This window comes from Lineus longissimus, chromosome 14 (assembly GCF_910592395.1).
Source record: "Lineus longissimus chromosome 14, tnLinLong1.2, whole genome shotgun sequence".
Classification (NCBI taxonomy): Eukaryota; Metazoa; Nemertea; class Pilidiophora; order Heteronemertea; family Lineidae; genus Lineus; species Lineus longissimus.
Genome location: NC_088321.1, coordinates 5,325,977 through 5,340,189, shown reverse-complemented (window position 1 = coordinate 5,340,189; position 14,213 = coordinate 5,325,977). Strand labels below are relative to the sequence as shown.

Below are 14,213 nucleotides of genomic sequence, written 5' to 3'. Positions count from 1 at the left end.
GGCCTAGTCACTTGCTAATATGGAGTTACATGGATTTAAAACCCAATAATATGATCCATACAATCTGTACATAGATTTAATCTTTGACAGATGATATGGTTTTGAATTATTGGCATTGACTGCTTTTGCGAATTTTTTTCCTCTGTTGGAAATAAAAACGTAGGTACCGCTTTTTTCATTTATTTCTTCAATTAAGTACGGTCCGAGCCATGGCTCCACCTTCTTCCCTCACTTTCGATCGGATCATCTTAGGTTTCTCTTCAATACGAGGGACCCAACAGAAAAAGCCTGAAACGAACAATGTTAGCTTAAAAATAGGAAATAGGAAATAGGAAGACTAGATAATATACGGTATCCGATCTGTCAATGTACTCCATGAAGTCAACACTCCTAACTTAAATTATAATATAGTCCTGACGGCCCTCAATTTTAATGTGATATATTGGAAATAATGTGAAGTGTACGTCTTAGAGACCATCATTCCTAGGTATTACTGTCCCATAGACTACCACAGCTAGCAACTAACATGACTAATGTCTCATGAGACACCTATCCCTAGGTTGGACAGTCCATTGGACATTAGTAACTGCGTTCACAGTCCGGACACATTCATAACTAGAGATAAGTGTCCAATGAACTAGCTATTCCTGGCTACGAGAGTCCGATTGACATTGAATCCCGCGTTCAATATATTACTTACGCAACAAAAATTGTTATTAAGATGACGAAATTGTCTTATGAAATAAAGAAAAAAAGAGAGTCAATCGCGCCGATACTAACCATTGTATTATATTATGACAGTAATTAAAAGAAAATCGCCACGGCGTATTCGATCCACAAGACTCTCAACCATGAACCAGGCACTGTTCCACTGCGCCATGGGAGCCGACGGAAAATGTCCCGATTTTTAGCCTACCTATTCCTACAATCAAAGACCATGTCACATTACGCGACTATTTATATAAGGAATGGACATTCTATGCGTGGGACTTTATGCGCTGTTACTGCTGTAAAAGCGATCAATGTCCTTAGTGGCTAAATTCCGCATGACCGTTTATAGGACCAGGGATAGATGTCCGGTAAAGACTATTATAATGTCAAAGATAAAATTTATACGAAACGTGGTATGTTTCGCAGTTTGCTATTCGACAGTTTTGAGGAGAAGTGATGGCACTGGTTTGAGAATAATTCTCGAAAAGCGTTTTTCTACTCCACGTCATCACATATTTTTGTGGTTAGCAGTTTAGTATGTTGTCGGTGCTTAAAACCCATATGGGGGCACCTACGGAGTACGCCGTAGCCTTTTACAAAGTTGAAAAAGGGCACCTACGGCTAATTCCGTATGCTATTTGAATCACCCGCCGTGAAGAATGACCAATCACGGCCGTCCGCTCGGCGATTTTTAGTTTCGGGGAAACCCCTTTTCACTGTTACTATTATTTATATAAAGAACTTGCCGATCACCGCGCCAACGGCGGGTTGAATAACCAACTGTAGGTAATGGAATACGGAATACGAACTACCAGGAGACCCGGACTCGCGATTTTCTTCCAAACATTCTATTTACGTAAATCGCACCTTGTTAGGTGGTATATTTGGTTCATCAGAGTACAGTGCGTATTGGTCAATGTTTGTGGTCGTGAGGGGTGGTTTGGCTGGCAGACCCCCCTGGGCCCTTTTTGATGAATAAGTCCCTTTTAAGTGGGTAAACTTTGTTTCTTTCTCAAAATCAAATGGGGAAAAAATTTAGATGACATTATAAGCTTTTGGAAAATGTATACTTTTATTGGGTCTACCATGGTTTATTGTGTTGTTGTTACTACTGTTTTTCTGAATTGGTTGCGACTACCTGAAACGCCTTGCCCCGTTCAGGGTTTAAAATATATTAAGTGCTTGCTTCCATCTAAGGGTATCACATGGTTCCATTTGTTGTTTTCTAATGGGATATTCATATCTTATTAATTTTGACCGACTACAACTAGTTTTATAGCAGGTTTAATTTCGCATTCCCGGTAAACAAAAAAAAAAACATGAACAAATGCAAAACTTCGCGTTTTTTGTTGTTAGATGTTCACATGTTTAGAAATCCCATTTCATGTCTATTTAAATTTTCTAATTTAATGTAAGTGTTATTTAATTGGATATTTGATAGTTTTGTGATTTTAAAGCCCAGTTTCTAGTTTATTTAGATTAGAAAACCGTTCCTTTTCCCCTTGATGAGCTTGTTTTGGCGCACATATAAGCGCAAAGTGGTGTGAGGTATACCGTTCCAATATTGTTGAACGTGCAATTTGGCTTAAACCGTACAAACATTGTGTACATCAATTTTGAGTCACCTCATAAGAAACAATTTACAGTACATGTTGCCATTGATTACAACCTGATTTTGGATTTTTTTTATAACAAAATTGCAAACAGATAGAGAGTGCATGCAGTAATTGTGGTTTGATTATTGTTATGTTTGGCAATTAGCAGCTAATCAACCCATCTGCCTGAATTCTTAAATCGTTCTCCTCTATATAATTTATATTGTATATTTGTAACCCGACATGTGTACCTCATGTGCAGAGTAACTATTTTTCGTTGAAATTTGGTCGATCCATCATTGTTTTGCACCTCAGCTGAGTTTGTAGCTGATTTAAAGAGGGCTTCATCATGGCTTCCAAATAATTGCCCAAGAGAGCTCTGCGTTCAAAGGAAACTCTGTGACCCGACCCTTTATTTGAAAGACTCTGGTGTAAGGTTGGACAGATCATATTTCAGGCCAAGTAAGGAGGTGCCTCATTACCGCAAAGCCTGCTGAGGGAGAGCTGTTAGCACAGCCTGCTGATGGAACGGTGTAAGGATTAGACAGGCTTCGATAGGTCTATTTGGCTTTGAAAGCGTTCCTCCTGGATTTCGTCTCGGAAAAAGTTTTGAGCATGAATAAAGTACAGTTTTAAAGGGAAAATGGCTTAAAACTTGATAACAAGTACGTGGCCTATTAGCGCATTGTAAAATACCTATACCCTGAAATGACAGGCATTTCATATAATTTTTCTCACCAGATAGGTCATGGAAATGCATTTTTCAGTGGCTATTGTTGTCAAGTGATAAGTTCATGATCAGTAATCTCTGTAAGGGAGATTTTTTCAGCAACTCCTACTTTGCTTGTCATCAGAGCACTTAGCCCCCTGAAGTGATAAGTTCCTGAGATACACAGCCTTTTTTCACAACCAGGAAGTTATTTTAAATTATTCCATCATGTTATGTTACCTTGAACAAGTGCTATACAGAATTAATCTCAGCTCGGTAGGTCGTAAACTATACATCATGAATCTACATACGTGGGGTATTTACAGGTATACCTCACTTGGAGTAGACCAACAGTAATTAAAGTTACTCCAGAACAATGTGTGCTTCCTGCTGATACAGATTCATGCATAATCTGCCAAGTCAATAAGCATTTTGCTTCAAAGGCTCTAGTCCCAACCATTAGCTTGTAAGACAAGGAGGGGTGGACGATTTGATTCCGTAGTTGTAAAACAAGAAACACAGAAATGAAACAGAAACGCAGGAATGAAACACAGAAAAGAAAAAGAAACGGGTTTTCATAAAAATTGGAATTGAGGCGCAGGCATAGGCACCTCAATACTTTCCATGACCAAGTCGTTGTTATCATCGTTATAGCAAACTCTGAGGATGACTACATCAGGGGCACGAAGGGAGTGCAGTCTTTTTAGATGGTGGTGTAGTGCTTTGGTAGGTTCGATTCCTACAGCCTGTTGTTTTAAATGGTGAAGTAGTGCAATGTCTTGGTGGTGTAGTGTTCGTCCATTGGTTCAATTCTTAAAATATGTCTTTAGAGATCTGCTTTATGTTAATGAAGTTCAATGTAGATTGCCTTCATTATCATATGCTGATTAGGGTCAAAGTTCAGCCTAGAGATGGTGGTGAGATAAACGCAAGGCCTTCGAAAAAATGAAATGGCCAGGGCCATTGTGCTCACCTCATGTGGAGGAAAGATGGATAAAGAGCATGGTATTGTGTCATGTAGTGTTAGGTTTGATGTAGGTCCAAGCAATTACAATTTCCCCAAAATGGCCAATTTACAGTACATTCGACCTCTGTGACCTTGAAAAGTAGGTCAAATCAAAGACGACCCGGGTGACACATTGAATGGTTGTTAGAATTAGATGTACCTATGATATAAAATTGGTGCCAATCAGGCAAGTAATACTAGGAATAATGGCATTTTGAAGAATTTAGGATTTGGCCCCCTCCCTGGAGGCCAAACGGCAAATCAGATCGCACCAAACTTTGGTACCTGAGAACACCTGACCAAGGGGTACATGTGTACTTAATTTGTGATCAATAGTCATTGCAGTTAAGAAACGTGCCATAGTTACGGCCTGACGGCCAATTTACGCCATTTGACCTCTGTGACCTTGACAAGAAGGTCAAATTAAAAACCTGTGTGACATATATTGTATGGCGGTTAGATGTACCCATGATATCAAATTGGTGGCAATCGGGCAAGAAGTTAAGGAATAATCAAATTTTTAAGGTTTTTGGATTTTGCCCCCTGGTGGTCAAGTGGTGAATCATATTGGACCAAACTTCGGTCCCTGAGATTACCTGACTAAGGGGTAAATGTGTACCAAATTTGGGATCAATAGTCATTGCAGTTTAGAAACGTGCCATCGTTACATCCTAACGGCCAATTTACACTATTTGACCTCTGTGACCTTGAAAAGGAGGGCAAATCAAAAACCCGGAGGATATATGATGCACCTTTGCTAGAAGTACCTACCATATTTTTTTCAAAATTTCCCGACTACTATTAAGGGAGATATTGCATATTTTCACTTTTAACGTTTGGCCCCCTGGTGGCCAAACCATGAAACGAATCGGACCGAAACTTGGTCTCCAAGGTGTCATTACATAAGGGTACATGTGTACCAAGTTTCAACTCAATAGCTCTAACAGTTACGAAACGTGCCCTGCTAACGGACGACGGACGACGACGACGACGACGACGACGACGACGACGACGACGACGACGACGACGACGACGACGACGGACGACGGACGCCACGGTATGGGATAAGCTCACCTCTGCTAAGAGGTGAGCTAATGAAAGAAATACCATAAAACCGACTTCATTTCAAAATGTAAACAAACACACATGGCATTGCTAAAAATAACGCGAGTACGGCCATGTGACCTCATCTGGATGACGCGCATGTGCACTATGTTTACTTTGACGTCATCCTGCTTTACCAATCAGAAGCCGGTTGACACGTTCTCCCTAACCGCAAGTCTTGGTTTTCGGGGGAGATATACTCATTTGCATAATGTAGTAACCTAGGAACCTAGGAGCGCAACTATCGCTATCTTGAGTCCTTGAGGAGGCTGAAAGGGATATTGGGAAATTTGTATTTGTTTCATACTCATCGCATATCGGAGAGGTAATTTGGGATGATTCTTGGCACTCAGGCACTGGCACTGGGTCAGACCACTGCCACTGCAAACAAGAGATATGTGCCGTATGCGACCGTGGTCGTATGTTTCAGCCACAGATATTGATGTTTTTTATTGATGGTAAAACAATTATTTTGCAGGAAGGTGAAGCCCTTTTGAATGAGGTGAAGATAATGTGCGAGATCAGTCAATACAAGCATCAACATATCGTACAATATTACTTCGAGCATAATGATGAGGCTACTGGCAAGTGGTACATTGGAATGGAATATTTGACTGGGGTAAGATCCAAATTGTGGAATTAGATCAGTCGCCAATATACGGCCACTTTAGCAGTGCCGCATTTCCCGAACTGACACGACCGACATGCAATAGTATGGGATTAACTCATTTCAAGGCAGTGGTGAACCTGGCGTGTTTTATCAAAATATGTTTTCAAAGTGTCATGAATTATCAAGCTACTACCATTCTTAAGGTGACTCTATACACCTATAATAAAATGTGTTACAAAACTTTTAAGATAACTTTGTTAGGAGTTGAAACGATGGCACGACAAAAACGTTTTGAGAACAAAGATTTGTACTGTTCTGAACCAAATGTCACAATATGTTTTGAGTTTGGCTTAAAGTCATTAATTAGACTGTAATTGGTAAGAATGTAAATCATCGACATCGAGTGAAAACATATTTACTCTCATAACTTTTTTACAACACCATGATATTTTAAAATAAATTGCAGCATGGCCCCATATAAATGCTGGGCAGGAAAGGCGAGGTTTTGCAAATTTTTGCTGTAGCACTGCAAGTTAAAGTTAGCTTTAATTTGATTTTTTTTCAATTCTGAAGTTCCAAATTCTGAGTCTTTGTGAATTCTTCATGCTAATTATAAGAGGAGTAGAACATCCCCGGTGTGTATCTTTTTGTGTATTTTCAAGGCAATTTCGGGGGGGGGGGGAATCGGTGCCTAAAGCGGCTCTTTTGGAGAACAAAATGCCACTTTGTTTTGTGCCTATGCTTTGCCTTTAACTGCGATAATACATGCAAGTGTAATGTTTTTATAAGAAAATATTTTGTTAAATATCGATCTATTGGCGAAGTTTAACAATTTGAAGAAAACACGCCATCATGGTATTTTTCTGACCATCCGGGCATTTCAAGCAGTAAAAAAAAATTTACCCCCTCAATCGTGGTCTAAATTCCAGGTTATGACTTTTGAAAATCCACTTGCCCGGTTTTCCCGATAGGGGCGCCACTGTCTGATCATGAAAAATGTGACAACAGTCGTTCAGCAGTCGTTGTAGTATGCACTGAGCATTATCCGTAATATTGCGATAAAAGGATTTATTTTGACATAAAGAATACAATACAATACATGCAAGATATGAATAACTAAACATTAAAAAAGTATTGCCCTCTTGGAGAGCTAACATAATATAATGCTTAAAACGGGGATAAAAGTTGGATATGTTTTGTGAATTGTATTCCTTATGCCAAAACACATCTTTTTTATTTGAAAACTGTTTCATATATAACTCACGGATAATGCTCGGTGCACATTTTTCATAATTAGACAGTTGCGCCTCTATCGGGAAAACCAGGCAAGTGAGTGTTCAAAAGTCATAACCTACATTCCACGACTACGAACACAAATTAAAATTATGACCTTCAATTATGTACACCGAGCTGATTTTATTCCCTGATCAGGCAAACCACTGACGAAGAAAACAAGACATTTTATTCTGCGAAGTTTATGTTTTATATTTTCCTTATAGTCTCTGGCCGATTATTGAATGTCTGTGAATACTCTCTAATGAGAGCACAGCTGATGACCAGGTCGGATCATACCATATAAGCCCCAATACTGTATAATCACAGTCACCTTAAAGCAAGAATTCACCCGCTGGAAATCGCGGGCATAGTTGTTTGTGAGGTCCCAGAGAGCCGCTACTGTGCCAAATTCATATCACTTTCTTACGGCCGAAATGGCAATCAAAAGTGCTAAAACATATGCACTGTCTTGTTTATGTCCATTCTTTCCAATTCCAACCTACAACACGGATGCACGCTATTCCAGAACCGACATTACCATGACCAGAATATCGGCGAACACACAGTCTAATGGAGGCCTGCTATGTATCGCAATGCAACAGCTCTCATGATGTGTCCTCGGACAATGATATTTCATTCTGTACATAGGAGCATTAGCACTGTTTCGGAACAAGCCCAGCGTACCAGGTTCGCGCAGAGACATGAAATGGGTTTGCTGGAAGGGGCGTCTGGCATTTTAAAAGCTAACTTCTACTTACCGGACTACGGCATGTTGTTTAGTCAATGCCTTTATTGACCCTTAAATGTATGTCGTTTTCCTCGATGTTCAAATTGCGTGAAATGGCTTTTTTCGATAACCTTCAAACATATTTATTTCACAGGGATCTTTGACAAAGAAGATAGCCGGACAGCCACTGACTGAGGACAAACTAAGAAGCTACACGTATCAGATTCTCTGTGGCATTCAGTTCCTCCATGGGAAACACATAGCCCATAGGGATATCAAGTGTAAGTGAGTCACATACATGATCAGGTTTGGTCAATCTTGCTTTATAATTCTGTCATCCCATCCAATACTTGCACTTGCCATATATGGACTTCCTCGGTTTTAAAAGTTAGAATCTTTTAATTCAGGCATGCCCCTCCCTGTAGTTAAGTTGACAGGTGTCGAACTCAAGAATGGCAGCTGCCGCTTTTATAAACATGTACTCGCCAGAAAGGTCACTGTGCATTCAATAGCATTCCGCAAAGATGACGTCACTGCAGCTGCTGCCCTCTATTTCCCCATCGCTGAATTACAGGCAATGTCGGACAAACATGCGGTTTCGTAATGGATTCAGGCTTTCTAACTAGGGCAGTTAGATTCAATCTGGCACATGTCCGAGTGTTGGAAATACTACATAATTGTTCTGAATATTTCTCTCTCTGACTCTATGGTATCATTCATGCTAAAAACAATGCAGGGTCAAAGATAATTGACTTTGAAATAAGCTCAAATGCGTAGAAATGAGTGTCGATGTCCGACTGTCACGTGACTAAAACGACATCAATATCTTATGCAAATGACCTTTTGAGCTATAAATAGTAACTTCGCGGAATGCTATTTGGAAAGCTACATACCCAAAACTAAATAAAAATTATGTCTGTTTGTGCCTAATGTGTGAATTTTGAATGACATACTATCATTTTCAAAGAAAGGCTACGTTATTTAAATATTGATGAAGACCAACAGCAATATGAAGTCAGGCCACACCGATTTAAAAAGGGAAAATGCGATCGCCGTATTGGATGTAAGGAGTAGGTGTAATCTTAATGGTCTTAGTTTTCTATACATCAGGCCAGAGTCCTCTATTAAAACATGTGTACATTACGTGTACATTGTTGTGCATAGGTTTTGGTAAAAAAAGTACTCATTGGACCAATCAATCTGCACAAAATTTTATATGTGTCAAGAAGAACCCTTTGCCAATAGCATAATAAAGTTTTAAAAAATTACAATACCGATTGCCTCAGAAAAAAAGATTTCCGTACACCATATCCATCAAAACGTCACTGGCGCATTGATATGGCCCTGTCAAAGTACAAGTTCTAAACTGACCAGTGAGACCACATTTTCTTAAATATATTATCAAAAAGCATATTTCTGTGATGGCCTGACTCTGTAGATTAAGAATCAACCACAGATTGAGAATTAATTCCACTTTGGTCCATCCCAGCCATGTATTAACCACAACTTGACATTTTGATAAGCTCTATGTGACTGTGCCACACTTCCGGTCGTGGATGAATACAGGTCTCTGCCCATCAACATAGCTTGGTTGGAAGGAAAAACGATCTATTACCACATTTCCCCCAAAAGAGCTAAAATGCAGTAAAAATGCCATTTCAAACAGTGGATCCTTATCTTTCATTAATGATAAAAAATTAACAAGGTAGATAATTAATCACAGTACAAATGAAGTTCGGCGTTTGCCGCAGCCTTCGACATCGAGGTCAAGACAATACTCCGATCAGCAGCAAAAAACAGTTTTCAGTTTTTTGCCAGGAAAATTTTTATTTGTAGGGTAGAATCGCATTTATTTTAACATGTTTAAAACTGAGTAATAAAAGTACCAAGCAAAACGCATAGCCTGCCAGCCTTCCATTTTCCTAGAAATAGCGAGAGAAAAAAGTTATTTCATGAATTTGTAGCATTGCAGTAAAGCTTCTAGTTTCAGACAGATTACCTCATTTCCTCCATCAGATTTTCTCCTCCTAAAAACTGCAATGTTTTCATCCGACTGTTTGAGGTTCTTGGCTGGCGCAGGAACCACAATGCCAGAAGGCAACTCCTTTCATACACCTTGAGGCTAGGGTTCACCTTTGACACATTCAGTGTGCTTCCAACAAAAAATATCTATAACATATTACTCACAAACTGGAATATATTTATTTCAATGTATGATTTAGTTCCAACAGTTATCTTCCCATTTGCATAAAATTTTCAATTTTTACCTATTATAATAGAGTTAATTAGCTTTTAATTAGAGGTAAGTGGGCCACGTGGTTTTAAAACAGGGTGGTGTGACGCGTCTAGTGCTTTAGCGTAGTGTAGAGTAGCTATAGGTGCCTCAATACCTTTCTCGCTTTCAGCTTCTGCCGCTGGCTAGCCCTCGGGTAAAAAGAGGAGCAGATGTACTGTATGTAAGTCTCCTCCTGTCAGTACATAGCCTCTACTCTATCAAGACTCCAGCAGTTCCTATCCGGGGTGGCCTGCGGTAACTGGACACCTTGCGGCTCTAGGCAAAGCCTGCTGGGGATCTCGGAGCAGATTGGAGCCCCAGACGTGCAGTGTACGCAGGCCCACTGGCATGTGGACACGCCCTGGCACTCACCCATCCAATCTCCCCACCAAAGGGTCATTTGGCACGCCGAAGACGGAAACATCTGGCCAATTCGGCGCATAACTAGGATGTTACGCACTCTACTCTCATGATGGACAAACATAACCGTATTAGAGATGGTGCTCGATCTGTGAAGACCCACCAGGCTGGACGGGTGCCGGGCCCCAAGCCTCGATGGGGTCCACCACATGCTACGGGTGGTCCCTATACCATGTCTTGAGGAGCCAGGAGACATGTACAATGGATAAGGAGAAATCTACTGGCCAAATGAGCAAAGCCAAAGAAGATCAGGCAAGGATGCTGAACATTCTACAGTAGAATGCAGAGGGTATCTACAACAAGAAGGCCGCTCTCACCGAAAGGCTGCAAACAGAGAAGATAGATGTTGCTTGCATTCAGGAGGCCCAGCTCACTGAAAGGCAAAGGTTCACCATGCGGGGATACCAAACAATCCGCATGGATCGCTTCGACAGACATAAGGGTGGAATCTTAGTCTTGGTACATAACTTTATCCCAGTACAAAACTTCACCATTGACACAAACAAGGAAGCAGATATCAATGGAATCAAGCTGCTCACCAACAATCAGGAGATCAAGATCTATAACATCTGTTGCGCCGTTGACAAGCAACTACCTCTTGATAGACTGGAGATACCATAAGACCAATATATATATATGTTTATTTCGTAAATGAATAGAAGTACATTTATCTAGTGTATGTGTGAAAGTGCTAGCGTGCAGTGTGCTTAACAATGGATACCATTAAATATCATAAGAAAACACCGTGATTTCGTCAACCCTTTGCATTCTAAATACAAGCAATTTACTCTTGTGGCATTGAATTTTATACTATACTTTATGGAGAATTTGTCACAAACCCCGAGCATTGTCCACAAAGCTAAAAGCGACGGTACTCCAATTATAACATCATCCGCGTAAGCGAATGCCCCACAAAAGATGTGACCTATATGGCAGCCGATACCTGTCCGCTGCAACCCATCCAGAAGCTCTCCTATGTACATATTGAACAGGGTTGGTGATGAAACACCGCACTGTTTTACGCCATTTGAAACCATAAAGGTGGGGGACGCATATTGGTCCAACTTAACACAAATTGTCTGTGTGGTACAGAGTCAGTAGTAAACGTGATATAAGGGGACAAATACCTCTACCTCGCAGAATCTTGAAGAGCATGATGTAATTCACACAATCAAACGCTTTGGATGCATCAAGCATGACACAATACACAGGGTGTCATTGTTACTGAAATACCTATATAATAACTTCTTCAATCATAAAACTGCCGCTTGTAGTTGACAGATTCTTTTTGAAACCAAATTGGCTGTCTTTTGTTGACAAAAACACACTATATTTATCTAGAATGATACAATCTAAAATCTTACCAATTATGCTACTCAGTGCAATACCAAGGTAATTCTCAGAAACATTAAATGATTTTCTCGTATTCTTAGGAATAGGGACAACAGTAGACGTAGAGAAATCACTAGGGCAGAAACCATGAGATATCATTGTGTTTAACACGAAGGTGAGATAAACATGCAGCTTCCGTTGTGCATAAAATTATTAGAGGATACGTTATTAATACTGTCCTTTTTACCCTTCTTCAGGCGTTTAATAGCGCCTGCTATACTGTCTACTTCGACATTGTAGGAGGTTTTTCATTTACCGACACAACAATTGTTTATGATATAATTTTCTATTTTACCCTGCAACAATTTCAAATCATCATCACGATGTGAGACAGAGTTATAGAGCGCTGGAGAGCTCTGTAATTATCAGCAAACAGATTACCTATTCCAACCTTCCCATCCATCTTTGTGGGCAATGACGTATACTTCCCCCGTACTTTCTTCACTTCTTCCCAAAAAACACGAGTACCTCTTCCATGAAGGATAAGCTAAATGCCAGAAGCTACAGACCCATCAGTCTCACAAGCAATGTGGGAAAGGTAATGGAGAGGCTTATCAACAACCGACTGACATGGCACCTGGAGGAGAAACAAGTTCTAACACCAGAACAAGCTGGCTTCAAAAGGCAACGATCTGCCGAATATCCGGTTACATTAAGTTACATCTCACAGAGTAATGAAGATGTATTCAAGACAAGGAGGTAACAGTAGCTGTCTTATAGACATGGGGAAAGCTTTTGACAAGGTGTGGAAGAAAGGAAGCTTAAACTACACCAAAGCGGAGTCACCGGTAACATGTACAAGTGGATTTCAAAGTACTTGCACAAAAGGAAAGCCAGAGTTCTTGTCCAAGGAAACCTCCGCAGGAAGAAGTTAATAAGGCAGGATGTACCGCAAGGAGGAGTACTATCCCCTACACTCTTTCTCATTTTCATCAACGATATCCTGGCTAGAATATCAAAGAAGGTCAAGGGAGCAATCTATGTAGATGACCTGGTACTTTGGTGCTCTGAAGTAAAGCTCAAAGTGGACAGAAGCCACATTCAGTATGTCCTAAACCAATTCCAGAAGTGGACCGCGAAATGGCTGACCACCGTGAACACCCACAAGACAGTATACACCATCTTCAGCCTCTCAACGAAACAACAGAAGATACTGCTCACACTGAATGGCGAACCCCTAAAAATGGAGCCGTCCCCAATCTACCTCGGAGTAACTTTCGACAAGCGACTGACATGGAGAGCCAACACAGACAAGAGTACTGCCAAAGCGAAAAAAGAAAACCTAGGTCTAATGAAGAAGATCTCAAGTAGCCAGTGGGGTGCTGACAGCAGGATTCTCAAGAAGCTCTATGTTGGAAGCGTACGCCCAGTGCTTGAGTATGTGATGCCTGCAATGTCAATTGCCACCAAATCCAACATGGCGCGGCTAAACTGAGTACCAAATCAAGCTGCACGAATCATCACTGGAAGAATGAAATTGACTCCAATTGCTGCAATGGAGACCCGAGCATCATTGCAGCCCCTAATAGACTGCAGGGACACAAAAGTGATGACGGAAGCCGAAAAGTGCAAGAGAATGACCAACTATCCAATGCACCACAGAAGTCAAAGATGAGTGAAAAAACGCCTTAAACGTGGAAGCTTTATCAGCCACAGCAAAGAATTGGAGAAAAATAACCAGAACTCAGAGATACCACACCGGAGCCCATTCCAACAAGCAGATCACACCCAACACTCAACCCAAAGATGTCACCGAAAATCGAAACTGACATTCCAGGAATTCTTGCAAAGCAGCATCAAACGGATGAGGCAAGGAAAGCTCTCGCTCTGGAGCACATCCACCACAAGTACCCAAGCAAGAAGTGGACTCGTGCCCACACCGATGGTTCTGCAGCTGAAGCTACCAAAGATGGATGGGCTGGCATCCTCATCAAGTTCAAGGCCAAGGAAGAGGAAATCGCCATACCAACAGGGAGATAGTCCAGCAACTTCAGAGCGGAAGCGACAGCACTGCAAGAAGCGGCCAAGAGACTGGCACAGGGGAGAAGAAAAGCCCAAAAAAGCATTGTCATTTTCACAGACGCCCTCTTCGTCCTAGAAGCACACAAGAACCCCAGGAGCGAGGATCTAGACCACCTGATCACAGCTTTGAACATCCTTTGTAACTACAACAATGGATACCAACCCACTGTGACATTAGAGGCAACGAAAGAGTAGACCGTCTCGCAAATGAAGGAATTAGGAAGGAGCAGACTGACCTGCATGAGCTTCTTCTACGACGAGGCCAAATAAACAGTCAAAACAGTCTTCAAGACCAAGTGGAAAAACAACCACCCCGAATATGACCAAAACAACTGCCACAACCTCACCAGGAGAGCAAGCCATCATA

General features: G+C 41.0%; 2 protein-coding genes and 1 long non-coding RNA gene across 13 annotated transcripts in view; 1 reads left to right on the top strand and 2 right to left on the bottom strand.

Moving 5' to 3' along the window:
- Positions 1–14,213, bottom strand: part of LOC135498832 (uncharacterized) — a 399,598-nt gene that overhangs the window by 202,421 nt on the left and 182,964 nt on the right. The window lies entirely within an intron of this gene.
- LOC135498848 (uncharacterized) overlaps positions 1–14,213 on the bottom strand; it is an 82,567-nt gene that overhangs the window by 38,170 nt on the left and 30,184 nt on the right. The gene's annotated exons all lie outside the window — the stretch shown is intronic.
- Positions 1–14,213, top strand: part of LOC135499168 (uncharacterized) — a 31,297-nt gene that overhangs the window by 5,063 nt on the left and 12,021 nt on the right. The window contains exons 6-7 of the mRNA XM_064789836.1: positions 5,604–5,744; positions 7,892–8,018. Of these exons, the coding sequence (XP_064645906.1) occupies positions 5,604–5,744; positions 7,892–8,018 (268 nt within the window). The remainder of the gene's footprint in view (positions 1–5,603; positions 5,745–7,891; positions 8,019–14,213) is intronic.